At 40.5% G+C, this 23,954-nt stretch overlaps 1 protein-coding gene across 1 annotated transcript in view; it reads right to left on the bottom strand.

Annotated features, from left to right (window-relative positions):
- Sptlc3 (serine palmitoyltransferase, long chain base subunit 3) overlaps nucleotides 1-23,954 on the bottom strand; it is a 128,632-nt gene that overhangs the window by 25,782 nt on the left and 78,896 nt on the right. The window contains 2 exon segments of the mRNA NM_001106517.1: nucleotides 8,821-8,947; nucleotides 19,943-20,162. Coding sequence (NP_001099987.1) covers nucleotides 8,821-8,947; nucleotides 19,943-20,162 — 347 coding nt within the window.

The following is a 23,954-nucleotide window of genomic DNA, read 5'->3' as shown; positions in this document are numbered from 1 at the left end:
AGGGCTTAGAAAGATGGTCAGGCATTCAAGAGGCAGAGAAGGATTTGGTAGGTTATGGGGAGGAATAAAGGCTATTTAGATGGAGCTAAAACATTGAACATGTCTTGGGAGGTAAAAGCCCCTGAGAATAGCCAATGAGACTGGCCAATGGTCAAACTGAATGAAGTCATTCAGCTAACACAAGACTTTGAAGATAATAGCAAGTTCTACCTTTCATACGTTTGTCCCTTAAGGACAGGAAATTTGACTGAGAATGAGGCAGATGTAAGCTCGTGAAATAAAATATCACACGTTAGGAATTGGAGTTCTGCATGTATATTTTGTGAGAGTAATTTCCCCTATCCTTTTCCTGTCAATAGACATTGCTGGTGTCTTAGCTGTCAACAAACTTTTTCTAGGCATGTGATGGCAAAGGATAACTTTATGATTCAGAAACTTTGCTATGATCTTAGCAGCTTGACACTGAGGTCACAGCTTGGAGATCGTGGATAAGATCATAGATATGGATTCTCTATAACCATTTTCATCACATAAGGAATCAGCTAGTCAATTGAGTAGTTCAAATTAGATCTGTTAATTATTCCTAGAATCATGTCACCCTCCTGTTTCCAGCTAACATTTATAGGTGAAAGAACTGATGCCTCACAAAATTCTATACTAGCAAAGATATGGGTCTTGAAATAAATGGGTATGCTGTTCTAAAGACCACATCCTATCAGAGAGGCTACTTAAGTGCCGGGTGGGATCTACAGCTGCTCTTCCATTGGGATATAAATCTGTAACTATGAAAGAGTGTTAGAATCCTACATTTATATGTCACATTAGATTGAGCATATCATCTTTTCTTAAAACAGTGACCATATCACTTCGATACCATGATGCCAAAAATGTGACAGTCACTTCAGGAAATGTAGTTGAAAGGACTATGATAATCATAGTGCAAAACTAAGCAAATCCTACATAACGGTAGGAAAATCCATTCTTTCAAGTGATGACTTTGAAACATGACCATAAGTTACTAAGTAATCAACATGTATCAGATTTGCCACTGTAGATCTCCTTACTAACCAAAATGACTAGTCCTACTGTAGACACACTGCTGAAATAATTTATGTGATGAGTAATAATTAGCCAACTGTTAATATTACTGTTGATGCTTTAAAATTATTATTTTATATACATATGTATGTGCCTGGATATATGTGTAAGCATAATTTGTGTGCAGGTGCCTGTGGACACCAGAAGAGGGAACTGGATTTCCTGGAAATTACAAGTGGTTGTGAGCTGCCCGATGTGAGTGTTGGAAACTTAATCCAGGACTTCCACAAGAGCAGCAATTGCTCTTAATCGTTGAGCCCTCTGTCTTGCCCCTTATGGTTTAGTGGGATAGGGTCACCTTTTTCTTTTTTGTTCAGTCAGGGTCTCTCACTGGCTTTGGATCAGCAAGCCTGGGGATCTGCCTGTCTTTGCTTCTTCAACAGTGGAATCATCAGGTTGCACGACCATAGCGGTCTTTTAAAATGTAGCTTTGGGATCACAGTGATACCTTCCCTTTACCAATAGTACCCCAGACATACACAGACAAGAATTAAAGTGGATTTTATGGACACCATCCTTTGTATCCCAAGGAGGAAGAATTACTAAGGAAATAATGTCTCAGCCAGACAGCGATGATCAAAGGGAACAGTATAACTAGGGTTGTAACCATTAGCTCTTATGACTTTATAGATCTCAGGGGGTTTTATGAAAGCACAGGTTTACAGGAAGACCTGTTATGAAGAACACTCAGTTCTGTGGACAAAAGCCCTTTGCTAAGTGTCCTGCTGCCAAGTGTCACCCATACCAGGGATGATGGACAAGCACTCACAGTAACTGAGTGAACCCGGTTCATGCTTGGCTTTATATGGTGGCTTAGGAAAGTGGATCAAAATATATTTCATACTTTTCTTTTTCTGCTTCTCTCACATTTTCCAGTCCTCGGGCCTCCTTTCTGCAAGGTTGTCTAGCTTTGTCTATGTTTGCCAGAAAGCTGTCCACTGCTCTTTTTCCCTCTGCAAAATACCCTTACCTGGTTCCTTCCTTTTATATGGAAATGTGGTTTTCAAATGAGGCTGCTTCCCAAGCCCCTGGAGGGATGGTGAGACTGCTTGTTGACCCCAGCCCCAGAGTTTCTGACTCCAAATGAAAATGTCTAGTACAGTTCTAACATGCCCCAGGTGATGTTGACACACTTGTCCAGGGACCACCCTTTGAGAACCACCATAGCATACTATATGTAGTCATCCTCCTTGTCCCATCCTGCTCTCCCATCTTCCTGAAACATGAGGTGATGAAAGACAGATGGACATCAACCCCCTACATTGAAGGCATTAAAATAAACATACAAAAGTTATGAGCAAAGGGACACATGGACATAGACCAGAATTACAAGGACAAAGGCTGACCTTGGTGAGCAAGTTCAGCTACTTAGATGGCTGATATGAAGCATTTCGAACTCAATTCCTTTGATGAATAGATGTTTCCCAAAATGCCCCAATAGCTATTTTATCGGCATCTATATCGTGGCACAATTGGAACTAGACATATTGACTTGCGATTCAATTTGAATACATGTCTCAATAACTTATTAGGTGTCAGGTGAGTGCTGGTAGCCAATGATGTGAAAATGATGGCTTCTAGCTATAAGAAATCTATAACTCATTAGTGTTGAATGGGAAGGAGAAAATGACTAAGATGAGTTCACTATTCAATGGTGATTCTCAGAGAGTGGCCCCTGAAACTAATACTGTCAGCAGCATCCAGGCACTGAATAACACAGCAAGCATTCATGCAGAATTATTTGGCATTAGCAAGTTGTCTTAACCATTCTCCCAGGTGGAGTCACACTATTATAAGTAACCATGAGAAGACACTTGTGTCAGAGAATTGTACCGGAAACAGAGGCTAGGATTCAGACACGTTCAGACAGAGGAAGAGGCCTTACAGAAAAGGGAATGGGGGAAAAAGTAATAATACATGGAAAACCAGAGGACAATAGTACCTGAAGATTGTTACGAATGGAGAAGCATGTCAAGGGGTCAAGGCCAACTGGGCAGGATGAAGACCAGGAGAGCAGTAGGAGAGCAAAATCCTCAGAATGGAGTGGAGGAGCCGAGGCAAGCCTGAAGACAAGGGAGCAAGTAGGCTGGGTAGTGAACCCCTCAGAGGTTTGCTGCCAGGAGAGGGTGAGGGGAACAGTGGTTGTAAAAGAAGAAGAGGGAAGGGAAGTTTGTTTTGGAAGGATACCAGCAAGACCATGCTGCGGAAAGGGATCAGTGCTTTTCAAAGAGAGGAATCACAAGCACAATGATGCAAAGGAGATCAGAGGCATTTATTTGTTCTGACAAAAGGGCAAGGGAGAACATTGCTGTCGTTCAATAAATCTTTGCCCAGGAACCTCGGACCATGCTTGCAGAGTGCTGTTCTTGGAGTGCTTAAAGAAAAGAGTCACTTCTCTTGGAGTTTGCACTCCGATGAGAGAAAAGAAAGAATACACATGGATAGAATGAAAACTAAAGTGAAGGGAAGGGGAGAAATGAAGGCCGAGGCACATAGGATGCAACAGGTCCTCCAGAGGACCAACTCTGAGCAGAGATGGGTGGATAGAAGAGCTACTGGAATAGAAGAGCTACTCTAGAGGAACCAGAAAGTGCAAAGGCCTTTCTGTGGAAGTTGGTTTGAGGGCTCCTGAATTCCAGGAGTCAGGAGATGAAGGGGAAGATCCTAAGATATGTGAGGGAGAAGTCTGGAGAGCCTGTGGGCCACTGGAGCCCATATGGGGTGAATGGGAAACTGATGGAATTGGTGCAGGATGGCATGACTTATATTTTCTCATTTTGACTAGTTAGGGTTTCTCTCATATAGATGCTATTTTTCAAAGCCAGTAAGAACACAGAATGGATTTATTAGAGGCCGGGAAGGGTTAAGGAAGAAGGGATGAAGAGAGGATAGACAACAGATACCCAATCATAGCAAAATAGATTTTAGTGTTCTAAAAATCATGGGAAAGCAATCTACAATGCTCTACTATTTATGAGTAAATAGGAAATAGGAGTTGAAATGCAAAGAAAACATTAAGCAGTTAGAAATGTTAACTACCTCAATATTCTGAGTATTTTGTACATCTGTACTGAAATGTTACTCTGTATCCTATAAATATAAAATGATATGTTATTCAAAGCTTTGAAGACATTCAAAGAATAGAACTAACAGTTCTGATTTGCCCATCGCTCACACTGCATGTTTATTAAATCATTATACTGTACCCTGTAAATTTGTGCAGTCAGAATAATTGCTAAAGAGCATGATTTGTGCAGAGGACAAAGCATAAAAAGCCAAGACAGGAAGGGGCAGAATATTTCAACAGGTATTCCAGCTGTCCCGAGGGGTGAAGTTTGAGAGGTGACCAGATTATAGGGATATTTTAAAGCAAGTGTTGCAGAATTTGCAAAAGAGTAGTCATCAAGTTTTAGAACAATGGAGAATTCCAAGGTGGGCAAAAACTACTGAGGATATTTGGGGAGGAAGGGAAGAGAGCAGGGAAGGTAAAAACCACAGCGGCTTTGTTATGCTGTCTTGTGTATCGGCACCATGTGATATTCACTTTCTGCACCGTATCACTTAGTCCTTCCCCTATCTTGACTTTCAGTGGCGGAACTGAGTTAAGAGAGGGAACATGTCAGACTCTGAGCCACACGTAATCTGGCTGTAGGTGATATCTCTTCATTCTACAATTCAACCTCCATCATCTTTGTTTGAGAAGTGGAAGACCGTCCATAGTTGGGGAAAGGAGGATTAGGGATACATGGTAGAGATTGGAAATCGAAAGAGACTAACTGGAAAAAAATGTCCATTAAAGAATTAAATAAAACAAGACAACAGATGACATTGTTTTCTGTAGCGAAGCTGTTGCCATCATTTGGGGCTTTATCCTTTGTGGTTGCTTGCTTAACATCTAGATTAAGCCAGTGACAGAACTATAATTTTTCTAGATCTCTCAAGTATTCCCCCCTCTACTGAAAGGTCCTTTCAGGTGCCACACTGGAGTGGACTGCATTCTGACTCCCAGTTCCTTGGGATAAAGATCCCCGACAATCTTCCATAGCACATGAGACCTGAAATCCAGAAGGCTGGAGAGATGGAAGTTGAGTCATGACGTATTTATTAAGCTGAGCACTGAGTTTGACACTCAGAGGAACACAGAATTAATTCAAGACACATTTCTTGCCCTTAAGGAGCTTACAACATTGGTTTAGCTGGAGACCACCCAACGACCATTAGGATGGAGAAATCAAATCTCCACATTGGGCTCAGTGTACTCCAGGGTGACAGGCTAGGAGATTAAACGGGCCTTGGTGCATATGGAACGCACACCCAGCCTGCAGACCCTCAGCCTGTGTGCATTAACTCCACCAGCAGCCTGGTTGCAGAGTGAAGGTGGCTGTTTGTGCATAAACATTGTCATTTCACTGGGGCTGCTATTTCATCTTTGAACCTTGGCATCAAAGGAACACTGACCTTATTGCTGTAGCTAGCCTCTCTTTGAAGCGTATGGCTTTGCATTGCAGATTAAAGTAAAGACATTCATCAAGGAACGGATCTGGCCAACCGCTCCCCAAACTTGCCCATAACAAAGCCTTGAAAGGCTCCAGTCAGGGCTGCAGTAGAGTGAAGAAGGCTTGGAGCCAGGCTCCTCTTTCTCAAAGCTTGTGTGGCAGATCTAGAAATGATGTGTCTCTTGGTGCTTTGGGCAACTTTATTCTGAGCACACCTTTGTAGAGAACGCTAACTTAATGCCGTACTCTCACCTCTCCTATTCATTTGAGCAGGCATTGTTACAAATGAGGTCAATGTGATCATTCCCAGAGTGCCTTTGAATCCTTCAAAAGATGTGCCAGACAGAGTTACCTAAGACTTGGCTGATGATTCTTTCAAAGGGAACCACTTTTCTTTGTTCGTGTATTTGAAAAAAAAAAACTGTCTTAAGTTTCTTCCTATGCCTATTTTGACACACAGCGTTCTGTTCTCTTTTACCTCGTAAGACGGCAAGAGACAGGAGGTAAAGCATTTTAATTGTGATGCTAAGAATATAAGGACCTGTTAATGTGGAAGGAGGGGAATTTCATGATATCCCATCTCTAGACAAAGAACTACTGACAACTAGTGGTTGTTGGAAGCAGGAAATTAGCCTCTCTCAGGGATGGACTCCCTTACTGGTTGTCAAAGATTATATTATGAAAAAAGAAAGGAAGGAAAGTAGGTAGGTAGGAAGGAAGGAAGAAAAGTTTGGCAGTGGTTGCCCATGCTTTTAATCCCAGCACTTGGAAGTCATGCAGGTGGATCTCTGAGTTCTGGAGTTTCAGGACAGACAGAATTAACCAAAGAAATCCTGTCTCGAAAAACAAAACCAACCAACCAACCAACCAAACATCAACAACAAACAATAAACAAACAAAGACAAATAAAACAAAACCAGGATACATAAAAAAATAAACACATAAAATGATCTCACCACCAGAATGCAAGAAATAAGCCTTAGTTCTGTTACAGTAACAAGATTTTTCAGGGGTTGTTATGGTAACCTAACCTTGCTCATCCTGACCAATCCAAGACCTGGAATGACATTCAGTCCTATGTCATTTCTTCCCTAAGACGTTTTATACAGAATCAGAGAGCTTTCACATATTTTTAATGCCAGAGGAACAATAACAAATAGCAAATAACAGCAAACCATTATATAAAATTCACCATTGTTCCCAGACATTCCTGAGTACTTTACATGGATTTACTTGTTTGCCATAGAATCTCAATGAATAAATGTTATTACTTTCATTTCATAGCTGGGGGAACTGGAACAAAGAAAAGTTAAGTCACCTGGCCAAAGTTGGGTGAGCTATTCACTTGCAGAGTATCACATGATCCTAAGTAACACTACAGAAATCAATTCTATTTGCGTCATCAGGGCTCCCTAAACTGGGTTCTCAGCCTTTTAATACATTTCAGTCAAAAAATACAAATACACAACACACACACACACACACACACACACACACACACACACACACACACACACACACAAAGGATTCTAAAACGATCCACCAGCCATTTTATTTCACATGGTAGAAAAGGAAACATCTTGTGAGACATTTTCCAGCTTTAGTGATAAAACAAACTCTGTCTTTAATTTTTTAAAAAAATAATATTCTGGCAAGCAGGAAGGCTCAGTGGAAGAACCATAGTGGTTGTTAAGTGTGAAGGTGAGTGGAGGCCCTATTTCAACTGACAAGTTTCTTGTTATCTGATTTATATTAGGGATACGGGGTGTTCCTGATCATCAATGCTTAGGACCATAAAAATTTTGGATTTTGAATTTTTGGAGAATATTTGCATATGTATCTTGAGGATGGACCTTAAGTCAAACCACAAAATTTGTTGATATTTCATACACATACAATCTTCAGGATGTTTTTTCACATAGGGTATCATTCTGTAACCCAGGTTGGCCTCAAACCCATGATCTACCTGCCACTCAAGTGCCGAGATTATAGGTATGTGCTGCTATGCCTTGTACCCATAGACAACTTCATAAAACATTTTTAGTATACCTGCATTTTGGGTGTCCTACCATGTGAGGATGAGTGTGAAATGTTCCACTTAGGGCCTCTCTGAGTCAGTGCTTAAAATGTTTCAGATTGCAGAACATTCCAGTTTCAGATTGGCTTGAAGTAAAAAAAATTTTTTTTTTGTGAAACACATAAGTATTCTTGTCATATTATTAATGATAGATATTCCCATACATTCTATAAAGTGGGTTTAGAAGGTTGCAGTAAACACACGGTTTGGTGCCAGATATATATATGTCATATATCTATCTATATATCTATACATATATCTATATAATTTTTACCTATATGCCGGTATAATTTGCCTTTTCTCACTTGTACTCACTAGCTAGCTCCCTGGCTGTTAGACTGCTTTATTTATCATAACATTTAGTAGAAGCTTTGGAGATTGAATCTGAAAGATGGAAAGAGAATTCTGTGAGGCATCAATGAAACAATTCTCCAAAGAGCAGATTAGGATCATTTGAGTTAAGTAAAATAGCACATTTTAGCTGAAGTGACACAGTGACACATGAATGACTGGAATAATAGTGAAAGTTTAAATATCTTCACATGGCCAGTTGTGATTTTCCCTTGCCCAACCTCTGGTAATAAAACATTAAAATTATTAAATTGAAGGTCCTCATCTCAGAGAAGCACAAGGGACAGCAAACACATACATATATATGTATATATGTGTATATATAATTTATGTATATAGACACACATGTATATGCAAACACATATAGACACAAACATACATACAAATGCACATACTCATATATGTTTGCACAACCATATACACATACACAGAGATACTGCTTATTTCATTTTAACCACCGGTCACACAAACATGATCCAAATTTGATGATCATATTAATTTGTTGCTGAAGCCTGCATGTATTTATTTTAGCAAAGTGTTTGTGGGATGGTGTGCTGTGGTGTGTGTGTGTGTGTGTGTGTGTGTGTGTGTGTATTTCTATGTGTGTGTGTGTATGTGCGTGTGTGTGTATGTGCATGTGTGTGGTGATAGTAGTTCTAGTATGCTCATCCATCACCTGGCTCTACTAAAAAATTGAGCTTCATGAGACACAAGTATGTATTTGAGAAGGTAGGAGATTGACAGGCAGAAGAAGCCTGGGAGAGTTCTTGGGAGCTGAGGTCTCCATAGACTCCTTACCTCCAAAGTTTCCTTCATATCCCATCATTATCTTCAATGATCTGATGATTTGCGCTGCTACTACAGGACTCATGGATGTAGCATATGTAGCACTATGCGACTGAACCCGTACATAATCCACAATTTCCTAAAATAAAGACAGAAACCCAAAATGGAAGCAAACAATTTTCAGAACTTGTCCTCTGTACATTACAGCACAACATTTGTTTAGCTCCTCAAGAGACAACAGTGGTCTGTCCACCTTTCAATGGCTAATAGTGAACTACCTGTTCTGCTCCCCCACCCCCCACTTTCCTTAGTCTTTCCCATTAAATCCTCGAAACTGTACAAGACTGGGAGGGACCTACACATTCTGTTCTGGTTTATAAGGTAAAACTGAGCATGTGCAGGCAAAATGGTTTCTGATATATCTGCTTTGCACAAGAGCAAATGCGCTGGAATGGCTGATGACCTGGTTCTTTTGTGAACGAAGAACCAGAGCAAAATCTGGTTCTTTTTGTGCCTTGAGAATGTTAGCAATTCTGCCGTGAAAAGTAGGAGTCCTTGCAGAAGGATCAATGCAATAGCCTGCAAGGTGCAGAGGCAAGAGAACGGGTACTTCTAGGAGAGCTCTCAGGGTATGAACATACTGAGGAGATGAGATCTAGGAAGCTCTGAAACATGAAGACTGGGGAGGAAGAAAAGACAGCTTGGAAGAAGAGAAGATGCTCAAAGGTGCAGAGGCAAGGTATAGGAAAATGAGTGTCACTCTGCACTCCTGGTCCCCACCAGCCTTCAGACGGTCAATGTGCCTGAGCTGGTCTCCTGACCTGCTTGCTTTCACAAGTGCGATACTATACTGGTTCCAAGCCTTTCTCAGAATGCTGTGGGCACTTTTGTTCAGCACTTCAAATGGTTTGTTTTCTTTCTTTCTTCCCTTCCAGATTCATTCTTTCCTTTCATTCCATTCTCCTTTAAAAAAAACCCTTCAAATTATTCATTTTAATTATTTTCTCTTTATTAATACGTATTTACTTCTTGCCTCCCACCCTTCCCTTTTATCCTTCTTTTCTTTTTCTCTCCCTTCTACTTTTCCTTCCAGAAAATTTATTAAAGATTTGTGCTGGGCTATGTCCTAGATTCATGAGTGAGTCTCAGAGACAGGGAGAATGAGGTCATATTCTAGTCTGACATCTTTGACTGCTCCCCCCCCACCCCCGAACCATGTAAAAGTGTTTAGGAGTGCTTTCCCTGCTCTTGAAGAGTGTAGCTGACCATGGCAGGCCTCGAAGTATTAGCTATGTAGTATTTAAGGAAGTTTACTCTGGAGGATCTGGAACCCCTCAAAGAGAGATCTTTGATTATTTCCCAAGAATTACAGATGCACTGTCCTTCAGAGTTTGTATTCTGCCCTATAGTGGCAATAAGAATTTCCACCCTCTGTTGAGATTAAATACTTTCCCACAGGCTGCAAGGGATTTTTTAAAAAAATACAGAGGGAGTAAAAAAATACATGGGCTCTCTAAAACGAGGATCAAGGGCAGAATGTCTGAGCAAAGATCAGAAGAGTCAATTGGGAGTAGAGAGAGAAGCTAGTGGTTTGGGGATAAGGTGGTGAGGAGTAGCATGTCCCAGAATTGAAGCATAGGTTTTGGAATGCAATTACTCAGTACAAATCCTGGCTTTGTTACTAATGACTGTGTGATCATGAAGAAATAACTAGGTTTCCAATCTCAGCCTTCTTTTTTGCAAAGTGAGATAACATTGATACCTACCTATGAGACTACACACACACACACACACACACACACACACACAATGTCATGTATGTATGTATGTATGTTATGTATGTATGTATGTATGTATGTATGTATGTATGTATGTATCTATCTATCTATCTACCTATCTGTCTGTCTGTCTGTCTGTCTGTCTGTCTGTCTATCTATCTATCTTATCGAAAAGGCACATCATGATACCTAATGTAGTTGGTCACTGTTGTTGGTTGTCAATTTAAAAATTTGTAGAACATGGTGGGGGGATGGTGGTGGAGGCAGGGACAAAAAACACGAAACTTCTTGGGATTTCACAGTTTTGGTTTTCTGAATTGTAAAGGGAATGATCTAAGGTTAAATTACCTGTATGAGCATAGCCACAATGCACCAAACCAGTGATAATTAGCTTGTTCTTTCCATCATCCCACAAGGGAGAGTGGCAGTAGGAGTGAAACCAAGCCAAACCTAACCTACTACTGACCACGACAAGAAAACAGACAGGGCTTTAGAAAAAAGGAGAGCATAAACTGGAGCTATTGAATGGCTCAGAGAGGAGAAAATGGGACCAGAAGCTGACAGCACAGCCAACGTTCACAGGATACTTTTGAGTTCATCTTAAGAACATTGTATTTGTTAATTCACTTACAATAACCTGGAAGTAGGCAACACTTTTTTTTTACATTTTATTTTATTTTTTTTTATTAACTTGAGTATTTCTTATATACATTTCGAGTGTTATTCCCTTTCCCGTTATCCGGGCAAACATCCCCCTCCCCCCTCCCCTTCCTTATGGGTGTTCCCCTCCCAACCCTCCCCCCATTGCCGCCCTCCCCCCATAGACTAGTTCACTGGGGGTTCAGTCTTAGCAGGACCCAGGGCTTCCCCTTCCACTGGTGCTCTTACTAGGATATTCATTGCTACCTATGGGGTCAGAGTCCAGGGTCAGTCCATGTATAGTCTTTAGGTAGTGGCTTAGTCCCTGGAAGCTCTGGTTGCTTGGCATTGTTGTACATATGGGGTCTTGAGCCCCTTCATGCTCTTCCAGTTCTTTCTCTGATTCCTTCAACGGGGGACCTATTCTCAGTTCAGTGGTTTGCTGCTGGCATTCGCCTCTGTATTTGCTGTATTCTGGCTGTGTCTCTCAGGAGCGATCTACATCCGGCTCCTGTCGGTCTGCACTTCTTTGCTTCATCCATCTTGTCTAATTGGGTGGCTGTATATGTATGGGCCACATGTGGGGCAGGCTCTGAATGGGTGTTCCTTCAGTCTCTGTTTTAATCTTTGCCTCTCTCTTCCCTGCCAAGGGTATTCTTGTTCCCCTTTTAAAGAAGGAGTGAAGCATTCACATTTTGATCATCCATCTTGAGTTTCATTTGTTCTAGGCATCTAGGGTAATTCAAGCATTTGGGCTAATAGCCACTTATCAATGAGTGCATACCATGTATGTCTTTCTGTGATTGGGTTAGCTCACTCAGGATGATGTTTTCCAGTTCCAACCATTTGCCTATGAATTTCATAAAGTCGTTGTTTTTGATAGCTGAGTAATATTCCATTGTGTAGATGTACCACATTTTCTGTATCCATTCCTCTGTTGAAGGGCATCTGGGTTCTTTCCAGCTTCTGGCTATTATAAATAAGGCTGCAATGAACATAGTGGAGCACGTGTCTTTTTTATATGTTGGGGCATCTTTTGGGTATATGCCCAAGAGAGGTATAGCTGGATCCTCAGGCAGTTCAATGTCCAATTTTCTGAGGATCCTCCAGACTGATTTCCAGAATGGTTGTACCAGTTTGCAATCCCACCAACAATGGAGGAGTGTTCCTCTTTCTCCACATCCTTCCAGCATCTGTTGTCCCCTGAGTTTTTGATCTTAGCCATTCTCACTGGTGTGAGGTGAAATCTCAGGGTTGTTTTGATTTGCATTTCCCTTATGACTAAAGATGTTGAACATTTCTTTAGGTGTTTCTCAGCCATTCGGCATTCCTCAGCTGTGAATTCTTTGTTTAGCTCTGAACCCCATTTTTTAATAGGGTTATTTGTTTCCCTGCGGTCTAACTTCTTGAGTTCTTTGTATATTTTGGATATAAGGCCTCTATCTGTTGTAGGATTGGTAAAGATCTTTTCCCAATCTGTTGGTTGCCGTTTTGTCCTAACCACAGTGTCCTTTGCCTTACAGAAGCTTTGCAGTTTTATGAGATCCCATTTGTCGATTCTTGATCTTAGAGCATAAGCCATTGGTGTTTTGTTTAGGAAATTTTTTCCAGTGCCCATGTGTTCCAGATGCTTCCCTAGTTTTTCTTCTATTAGTTTGAGTGTGTCTGGTTTGATGTGGAGGTCCTTGATCCACTTGGACTTAAGCTTTGTACAGGGTGATAAGCATGGATCGATCTGCATTCTTCTACATGTTGACCTCCAGTTGAACCAGCACCATTTGCTGAAAATGCTATCTTTTTTCCATTGGATGGTTTTGGCTACTTTGTCAAAAATCAAGTGACCATAGGTGTGTGGGTTCATTTCTGGGTCTTCAATTCTATTCCATTGGTCTATCTGTCTGTCTCTGTACCAATACCATGCAGTTTTTATCACTATTGCTCTGTAATACTGCTTGAGTTCAGGGATAGTGATTCCCCCTGAAGTCCTTTTATTGTTGAGGATAGCTTTAGCTATCCTGGGTCTTTTGTTATTCCAGATGAATTTGCAAATTGTTCTGTCTAACTCTTTGAATAATTGGATTGGTATTTTGATGGGGATTGCATTGAATATGTAGATTGCTTTTGGTAAAATGGCCATTTTTACTATATTAATCCTGCCAATCCATGAGCATGGGAGATCTTTCCATCTTCGGAGGTCTTCTTCAATTTCCTTCTTCAGTGTCTTGAAGTTCTTATTGTACAGATCTTTTACTTGCTTTGTTAAAGTCACACCGAGGTACTTTATATTATTTGGGTCTATTATGAAGGGTGTCGTTTCCCTAATTTCTTTCTCGGCTTGTTTCTCTTTTGTATAGAGGAAGGCAACTGATTTATTTGAGTTAATTTTATACCCAGCCACTTTGCTGAAGTTGTTTATCAGCTTTAGTAGTTCTCTGGTGGAACTTTTGGGATCACTTAAATATACTATCATATCATCTGCAAATAGTGATATTTTGACTTCTTCCTTTCCGATCTGTATCCCCTTGACCTCCTTTTGTTGTCTGATTGCTCTGGCTAGAACTTCAAGAACTATATTGAATAAGTAGGGAGAGAGTGGGCAGCCTTGTCTAGTCCCTGATTTTAGTGGGATTGCTTCACGTTTCTCTCCATTTAGTTTAATGTTAGCAACTGGTTTGCTGTATATGGCTTTTACTATGTTTAGGTATGGGCCTTGAATTCCTATTCTTTCCAGGACTTTTATCATGAAGGGGTGTTGAATTTTGTCAAATGCTTTCTCAGCATCTAATGAAATGATCATGTGGTTCTGTTCTTTCAGTTTGTTTATATAATGGATCACGTTGATGGTTTTCCGTATATTAAACCATCCCTGCATGCCTGGGATGAAGCCTACTTAGTCATGGTAGATGATTGTTTTGATGTGCTCTTGGATTCAGTTGGCCAGAATTTTGTTGAGTATTTTTGCGTCGATATTCATAAGGAAATTGGTCTGAAGTTCTCTTTCTTTGTTGTGTCTTTGTGTGGTTTAGGTATAAGAGTAATTGTGGCTTCGTAGAAGGTATTCGGTAGTGATCCATCTGTTTCAATTTTGTGGAATAGTTTGGATAATATTGGTATGAGGTCTTCTATGAAGGTTTGATAGAATTCTGCACTAAACCCGTCTGGACCTGGGCTTTTTTTGGTTTGGAGACCTTTAATGACTGCTTCTATTTCCTTAGGAGTTATGGGGTTGTTTAACTGGTTTATCTGTTCCTGATTTAACTTCGGTACCTGGTATCTGTCTAGGAAATTGTCCATTTCCTGAAGATTTTCAAGTTTTGTTGAATATAGGTTTTTATAGTAAGATCTGATGATTTTTTGAATTTCCTCTGAATCTGTTGTTATGTCTCCCTTTTCATTTCTGATTTTGTTAATTTGGACGCACTCTCTGTGTCCTCTCGTTAGTCTGGCTAAGGGTTTATCTATCTTGTTGATTTTCTCAAAGAACCAACTTTTGGTTCTGTTGATTCTTTCTATGGTCCTTTTTGTTTCTACTTGGTTGATTTCAGCTCTGAGTTTGATTATTTCCTGCCTTCTACTCCTCCTGGGTGTATTTGCTTCTTTTTGTTCTAGAGCTTTTAGGTGTGCTGTCAAGCTGCTGACATATGCTCTTTCTTGTTTCTTTCTGCAGGCACTCAGCGCTATGAGTTTTCCTCTTAGCACAGCTTTCATTGTGTCCCATAAGTTTGGGTATGTTGTACCTTCATTTTCATTAAATTCTAAAAAGTTTTTAATTTCTTTCTTTATTTCTTCCTTGACCAGGTTATCATTGAGTAGAGCATTGTTCAATTTCCAAGTATATGTGGGCATTCTTCCTTGATTGTTATTGAAGACCAGTTTTAGGCTGTGGTGGTCTGATAGCACGCATGGGATTATTTCTATCTTTCTGTACCTGTTGAGGCCCGCTTTTTGACCAATTATATGGTCAATTTTGGAGAAAGTACCATGAGGAGCTGAGAAGAAGGTATATCCTTTTGCTTTAGGATAGAATGTTCTATAAATATCCGTTAAGTCCATTTGGCTCATGACTTCTCTTAGTCTGTCTACATCTCTGTTTAATTTCTGTTTCCATGATCTGTCCATTGATGAGAGTGGGGTGTTGAAATCTCCCACTATTATTGTGTGAGGTGCAATGTTTGTTTTGAGCTTTAGTAAGGTTTCTTTTACATATGTAGGTGCCCTTGTATTTGGGGCATAGATATTTAGGATTGAGAGTTCATCTTGGTGGATTTTTCCTTTGATGAATATGAAGTGTCCTTCCTTATCTTTTTTGATGACTTTTAGTTGAAAATTGATTTTATTTGATATTAGAATGGCGACTCCAGCTTGCTTCTTCTGACCATTTGCTTGGAAAATTGTTTTCCAGCCTTTCACTCTGAGGTAATGTCTGTCTTTGTCTCTGAGGTGTGTTTCCTGTAGGCAGCAGAATGCAGGGTCCTCGTTGCGTATCCAGTTTGTTAATCTATGTCTTTTTATTGGGGAGTTGAGGCCATTGATGTTGAGAGATATTAAGGAATAGTGATTATTGCTTCCCGTTATATTCATATTTGGATATGAGGTTATGTTTGTGTGCTTTCATTCTCTTTGTTTTGTTGCCAAGACGATTAGTTTCTTGCTTCTTTTAGGGTATAGCTGTAGGCAACACTTTTTAATCCCAAATTTATAGATAGGATAATTGAGGCACAGACATCCTAAAAATTCTCCACAAAGGTGGTAAGGTAAGGGTTTGGACCCAATGATTCTGGTTCAGGTGTCTCCATCTTTAACACTGTGCTTGCCACCTCTTCAAAATCAATGGAGAATGGCCCCAGTATGAGATGTGAGTCTTGGAGGGTGCAGAGCCCAACTCCCCTTGCGTTTAGCTTGTGGTGCTTCCCCCAGTTTGCATACATTGCTGTTTGGGGTTTAAAGGATTTTATGTGTAATCTTATTTAATAAACTGAGTGTGTCCTCAGAAAGAAAGCAACTAAGGATATAATTTTCTTCAAGTCCACAATAGTAGGGACTTTGCAGAGACCCTGTGCATTCTGACAGTTTAATGGGAAGCCACGGAGTTTCACAGTTTGAGGGAGGATGGCCAGTCCTCTGATGCATTAATTACAAGGAAACTGAATTCTTAGGAACAAGTGTGGTACCATCTCAATTGGGAAGTGCTCAGCACAAAGATCAGACAAAGAAACAAAGCAAAGCCTCCTTTGATCAGAATGCCCCCAACCCCAATTTCCTTTCATAAATGGAGGAATCTCATACAGTCAATCATAAGCATTTTTAGTTTGAACACTAGTGCATCAGAGTACAATCATTCCCTTGAACATGGAGAGTGTCTGTCCTACAGACACTATAATTACTTTTGGACTGAATTCGTTTTGCTCTAGTCTGGGTAAAGACTGTTTTGCTTGTGTGGTTGAGGAAGTGGAGTTCTGTAGTAACTTTCTGGAGAGTGTCAAGGAAGCCCACTGATTTCTTCCACTCATTCCCTGACTAGGTACCACAAGTCATGAATTAAGGGTTGACTTTGGTTCCTGGCAAGGTGAGTCCATATTGTCTTTCTTTGGAATGGATTAGAGGTTCCCTCAGGGGCAGGTTTCCAAGTCCTTTTCTTCAAGTCCAAATGTTGATTATTTTCTTTACCCATAGGCCTGGAGTTCAAGGGCAAGGGTGGCTTTTGGGGAGGGAATCAGACAGGAGGTTTTTAGAATAAACATCTTGATACGCATTCCATGACCCCTATTTACTTCAAAGGGCTGTTAAGTGCAGGCAGGGCTGAGAATACCAGAATAGAACAGCTTCTGTAACGGAACTGCCTTTGCTTGCTTTTCAGACTGATGAAGCTAACTATCGCCTTCCAAACCTAGACCATGTTTCCTTCCCATTTCCCTCCTTTTAGAATCACAACCCTGCTGTCTATCTGTCACAAGGACAATCTCTGCCTTGCTTATTTACCAATCGTCAAGGAGCCTGGGAGAAGCCAGTGACTGACAGCAGGCATCTAAGAAGATGCAGGACCCATGCTTAGAGGAGAACAGAAGATGAGCAGTGTCAAGTACATCCTTCCAGCCGTTATGGAAATAACTGACATTGAAAATTGAAAAAGAAAAGAACGCAACCTTATCAACTCCCGCCTTTTCCATGGACACCGATGGTCCTGACATGGAAGATGAAGTGATGGTCTGAGTTTTCACCTGGACCTTCATGGAAGGATAGCCTCCTTAGTTTACTGTCCGTCAACAGAGCTTCAAACTCAAAGAGCAAAAGACAAGAGTCCCATAGACTTTTGAGAAAGCACTTCAGTTTGGAATTAATCCCTGATCCGCCCAGGTGAATTTGTTACTTAGTAACAACAGTTAAAGGAGGATAAGATGGAGACTCTCAATCAAAGCCCTGCTTTCTGAAACCTTAGCACCAACCTATTTCCCCCATCACTTGTTTCCAAGAGGCACGATTCATCTGGTCTCTAATGTGCAAAACTCAGCTCTACAAACATTCCTAGAACATCCCTGTTGCAGTTTTTAGGAATATTGTCTCTGTGTACTAAGATTAACAGGAAATTTCAGAGCCAGGCATTTTTATCTTTTTCTAGAGTTTTGAATCCACTTGTTTTCAAGATTTGTGGTCTCCATTCTCTTGCTCAGTTCCACGTATTGAGCTCTGTCTGTGCCTTCAAGGTTTTGCACGTTGATGTTTTATGGCAATGCTTCTCAGCCTGGCTCAGGAGCCCCTGCCAAACACTCTCTAATTCATGATGCCACCTGGCGGTGAATTGAGATACTGCAGAATAACCTGGGCTAGGAGAAGGAAGAGTGGAGTAGAAGTTCTGATTAATGCAATAATGATAATTTTTACAGTTGCCCGATCTTTAACTCAAAGGAGAGTAGAGGTCATGTAGACAAGAGTATTCCATTTTTGAAATCCTGCACCTTTCTTCAGAACAGAGAACCGGCAACAGGATCCCAGGGAACTGTCCTTCCTGGGGCTAGTCCTGGGCCTTTGTTTAAAGTAGGTATCAAATAAAGGCACTCCAAGGAGAAAAATGTGACATCCAACAAATTTAACAACATTTCAAGGATCTGCTTGCTTTAGTTTATTCAGGTGCCTTTGGCTCAGGAAACAGAGTTACGCTTGGTTAAAAGTTTTGTGGCTCAGAGCTGCTGCTAAAGTAATCAAAGCCGCCCACAGCCTCACAAAGCAAGGTAATCCGGATCAGACAGCTCCTAAATTTGAGACCTTCTGATCCTGCTGATGTGACAGTTAGGAAGGAAATATTTAACCTTTCGCTAGACTTTGCTGAAGCCTTTGAGGGGCTGGCATTCCCTGTGTTTCTAGCATTACCTAGCTCATCCCCACAGGAAAGTAGAGGGGGGTTGAAATACAACTCTTTGAGCAGGGAAGAAAGTTGCAGTTGCAAGAGGGCAAAGAACACTTCAAACGGAGTTTTAGGCATCTGCACGTCTCATGCAGGGTAAGTCACTAAGATGCAATCTGGCGTTTTAAGCTCCAACTTTTAGTGATAGGATTGCTTTCCGCTAACGTACCCCAATTGGTCTAACTGGTTGAGCAGTAGGCTGGAGTTTTGTTCCTGCTGGTCAGTGGGTAAGGTCCTAGAAACTTTAGATATCCTGTGCATAGCACCTCCATGCACTCCTTTGGGGCCCACAATGCCCTACTAGTTGGAGCTATCCCACAGGGTCTTTGGAACAGTTGTAGGCTTGGAGGGACAACTGCAATGATTTGGAGAAAGAAGAGGTCATGAGTTCTCTTGCCCCTTAGGTCTTTCTCTGAATACTTGATCTTCCTCTTTCCTCTTTAAAATTTCTTCCAAATGTTTATTATTTTATTTTTCATTAACAAATCTTCAATAATATAAGCACAAGACAGCAGGGCCGATGCTCATGTAATAGCCTAATGTCATCTGACCCAAATTTTTTAATCATTTAGAGACTAGAGATGATGGCTTATCTAACATCATAGAAATGAGTTATTTTTCATAAAAATAACCTTATTTTTTTATTCTGCCGTTGTTTAGGCAAAAACTTGTAAAATCCCTGAGGCCAGCCACTTTTCTCACTGTTGCTATTTCCAACACACGCACACACACACACACACACACACACACACACACACACACACACACACACATTTTTGAATTAAAAAATTGTATGTATGTCTTGCCAGAATGTGTGTCTGTATACTATATTGGTACAGTGTCAGCTGAGGCTTCAGACCCCTGAGACCGGAGCTTCAGATAATAGTGAGCCTCCATGGGGTGCTCAAAGTTGAACCCAGAAGGACAAACAGTACTCAACTGCTGAGCCATCCATCTGTCCACCCTACTCCCTCAGAGTTCATGTAAGATTCCTTCTCACATCTGTGGCTTGGTATGTATTATTGCTTCTTTGTGAAATTGGTCTTCCCACTATTGGTCTGCAAGACTGATTGGTGGTTATTCTACAATACCTCCCAGACATAGTCCAGCAGAGCTCTCTCTCTCTCCCAGGTACTCTACACACCGGTGTCCTTCCTACTGTTGTTAGTTTGTAATGTGATGATTCTTCTTTTCACACTTTTCTTTACTCTATGGTACAGGTGAGCTAAACTGAAGATGACATGAACTTTAGAGGAACCCCAATTTTTGTTTCAGTAGGGTATTTAGGATCTACTCTGACAAGAGGTTCCTTTCTTACCTTTTTACCAGCTATATAGCCTCCGGAAGCCGCGAAGCTTTTGGTGAATGTACCCATGTATATGTCGATATCTTCAGGGGCCAGTCCAAACAACTCTCGGATGCCTTGGCCCATGGTACCTGTACAGCCAATACTGTGAGCTTCATCCATGTAGAGGTAAGCCTTGTATTTCTTCTTTAGAGCCACTATCTGGGGAAGGTTCACAATGGAACCTTCCATGCTAGCACAGAAGGAAAAAGGCTTGGTAAGTAGTGAACACCCTTCTTGAGATCTCCATTAGCATCCCTCCAGTACACACTAGAAAGCCAGTGTCAGGCACTGACAAGGATTGGTCACACTTCTCAGGTATGTTTTTTTTATTTAGCAAAGACAGCATTTCAATCTTGGAAGGCTTCTCTGGGAGTCCACTCTACTTGAATAAAATACTTGGTGGGTTGGGTTGTCAACCTTAATTCTCAACTCAGGAATGAACTAGCCATATTGTTGACCTAATTTGTTTGTAGATCTGATTATTGCAGTTAGATAAGAGCTTTGGGATAGGCTTAATAGAAGTGCTTCACTCCGAGTCACTTTGATCTAGCTTCTATTGTTTGTGTGATCAGGTCTGCCATATCTAAATTTGGCATTTGAATTGTTGAAGATTAAAGTGGGGAATTCAAACACACAGACCTTCAGAGACCATAGTGTTCATTAGAGCACAGTAGAACACCCCTTTGTACCCTGCTCAGCACACACAACAACTCAGTCTATGTGAGGCTCCTGGTGGCACCCTTTGTTCATATTTCTTCAGAGTGATGGAACAGAAGTTTATGAGGCCTTAAAATCATTTGATAGTTTTAAGGCACAGCTTTCTAGGTTCCTCCTACAGAGATTCCCGAGGTGCCTGGGGGTGGGAGGGGGAGGGTATACAAACTTCCAGGATGAGCTCACACCAGTGTCTGGGAACAGCACTTGGGGAACAACATTTATTGCCACTAACCAATCCTTTGCTTTAGACCTATTTTATTATTTATTTTAGTTTTCTAAGTTTTAGATTTCAGTTTTTTTTAAAAATTGAATTGATGCAATTTCTTGTAATAACAGTTTTAGATTTATAGAATAACTGAGTGCAAGATTCAGAGGATCATTGTATCCTCAGTCTTACCAGGTTTCTCTTGACATTAATGTCACCCACGGGCGTGGGACATTTTCTTAATTTTCTTTTTACAATTTAATGAGCCAATATTGATACGTTAACTGAAACCTACAGTTTAAAGTTTATTTTTTTGTGTGTTGTACACTCTGTGTGTTTTTAAAGGATATGAGTGGCTTTACAGATTGGCATGTTCTTCTTGCCCAGGGTCATGCTAATCTCTGTCATCCCATTTTTAGTGTATGCACTGATCAAGAGTGTCTAGGTGTTTTATTTCCCATGCTATTGCAAATTGTAAAATGTTTCAAGTCCGTAGAGAAGGGTAACATAAAGCCAACTACTAGGTAGAAGTAAATTTTATATTTTCATGGCACCTCATGATCTCCATGTGTTTTAAAGAACGGTGTCCCTACTTGGCCTTCAAAATGCTGCCAGCTGTCTGCACTGCTCAGTCTGGACTGTACAGACAGGCTGGTTCTATGAAAACAGACTCATATGTTTACAACACAGTGTAGCTTGTCAAACAGTTCAAGCGACCTTTCAGTTTAGTTCAAGGCTAATCATTTGAAGAGCACCGAACTTCTCCCCCTTCCCCTGTTAGGTATCAGATTGTATATAATCCATTAAAAAATAAGTTTATGTGTTAGGTTGATTCAGTCAAAACAGTCCATTGAGTCTCACAGCTACCCTGACCAAAGTAGCTGAGTTTAACCATTGACAGATGCAGCACATGGGTACTTTACAAGGTCATTTTGGATGGCCAAGGTCTGATTTTAATGCAAGACCAAATGGTCCTCTTCTCTTATGCATGTCTGTGAGTTACTTCCAACACTACTTTAAATTCCTTATTAAAGTTGTCTCTACTGAGGAAGAGGAATATGGCTGTCTGCCTACCTTAGGCTTAGATTATAGCCACAGCGCTTTCTAAGTGGGAACTCGGGCAGCATATATGATGTCTTCTGTTATCTTAGGCTTCAGTCTTATATGTTATAAGCATGATGGTGAAGCTGACCTCACAGGATCCTCACAGGATCGCTGACATTCACCATGCTTGCCATCTGCCATCCTAGGCACTCAGGGTGCTCAGAGGGAGAGTTTCACTGAGGCCTGACATGAGAAAATGGTAGCCCTTATGTTCTATGTTGAATCTTCTAAAATGAGGCATATGGTGCCATTGCAGGGGTCAAACTTGATAAATGGCTTCAAACCCTAAGGATCCTTATACCTTCTTCTTGTCTATAAAGTGCTGTAATTTGGTAACACAAATATGCTAGAAACCTGATATGACACAAACAGCCATTCATTCCTCCCCAGCCCCCGGACTGAATCTGGCAGGAGGCAAAGTTAACACTGAACAGTGTTTATAGACAGTCTCCACAGCTAATTAGCCATCTTTCCATGGGCTGCTCTAGCTGATGTAAGGAAACTGCCCACCTGGTTTGTATTTCATTCTCCAAGATTGATGACTACAATACTGCTGATTTTTAGAGGTCATGCCAGGCACACATGGAGACCTAACAAGAACTCGGCTTCTATACAGCTATATTCATTCACACTAAGGTATAATTTTTTCCTCCTCAGTATTATTGAATTCCCACTAAATATTTTGTTGTAGTGGGAGAATGAATCTCAGTACATGTAGAAAATGGTTATCTGGGTTATTACCACTAGTTTCTGTCAAAACAATCAAGACCAAAAGCAGTAAGGAAAAACACATGGCATGTTGTCATCTTTTTCCTGGCTAGAAGGTTTTGATTTTCTTTTGACTTTAATAGAATAAAAAGAAATAAAATATAGCTATTTTTAAAAAAGATAATGTCATCAGTTAATTTGGGGCTCTGTCTAGGGACCTGAATAATTCTTTAACCCACAAGTCAGCGAATTACTTCTTTATATATTATTTTGAAATAGTCCTCTCATCACCCTTCCCTCCACATGGAAACTAAAAGTTAAACCACAGTTCAGATAACCTGTATGGTATAAAACTCTCCACATCAGGCCCAGGGTTTAAGCCAAGAGAAAGGATAAAAGAAGTAAGGGAGATAGAGACAGAGAGGTTAAGAGGGTAAAAGGGAAGGGGGGAATGCAGATAAGAGGAAAAGGAAGGGGAGAAGAGAGAGACTGAGATAGAGAGAAAACAGGGAGACAGAGGGGAAGGGGGTTAAGATAAATTCATCTTATTCTTTGTTGATATGTCATATCTTTCTTGTCTCTGTCTTGAGTCAAGGTTCATTTCCCGTTGACTTTCTCACTGACTACAATAAATCTTGATAATTCGTTTGATAATGTACACGCTGAAATCATAGAGAACTGGAGAAAGTTCACCACTGACATTATTCTCAAATTTTTATGTTTCGAGGGAGAAGGCCTCTTGGTCTATTCTAGTATTTCACCAATGACTTGTATGTGTAACTTGGGAAGGGATGGCTAATTCTTTTGATTTTGAAAATGTAGGCTCCAACTATGCCAGCAGCATGATTTTGAATCCTTTTGAGATACTTTTTTAGCCATTACAAATTGAAAAGGAATTTGTTCTCCTCAGATTCTCCAAAAATGATACAGTTAAAACTCAAATGTTAGGGACAAAATGATTTTTAGGGTTAAAACAACAAATTTGGGGAAGTAAGAGGATTTTTAGCTGGGTATAAAACAGCCACCTTGACCAGCTGAGAGGAAGAACAGGTCTCAGAGAAAAACAGTGAAAAAAATAGAGTCTTGCCAGACTCTAGCCAGTCAGCTCCAGTAACAGGAAGTTCCCATATTCTAGTAACCTCAGCTTTATAGATACTTAGGTTTATAAACATACTCTTTCATCTAATATATCTAGTGGTAATAGACTAAATTATAGGTAAGAATGACTTCTAAGAAAGTCTTCACTGT

This window comes from Rattus norvegicus, chromosome 3 (genome assembly GCF_021556685.1).
Source record: "Rattus norvegicus strain SHRSP/BbbUtx chromosome 3, alternate assembly SHRSP_T2T, whole genome shotgun sequence".
NCBI classification, from domain to species: domain Eukaryota; kingdom Metazoa; phylum Chordata; class Mammalia; order Rodentia; family Muridae; genus Rattus; species Rattus norvegicus.
The sequence above is the reverse complement of the archived record's forward strand: the minus strand, read 5'-3'. Positions and strand labels throughout refer to the sequence as shown.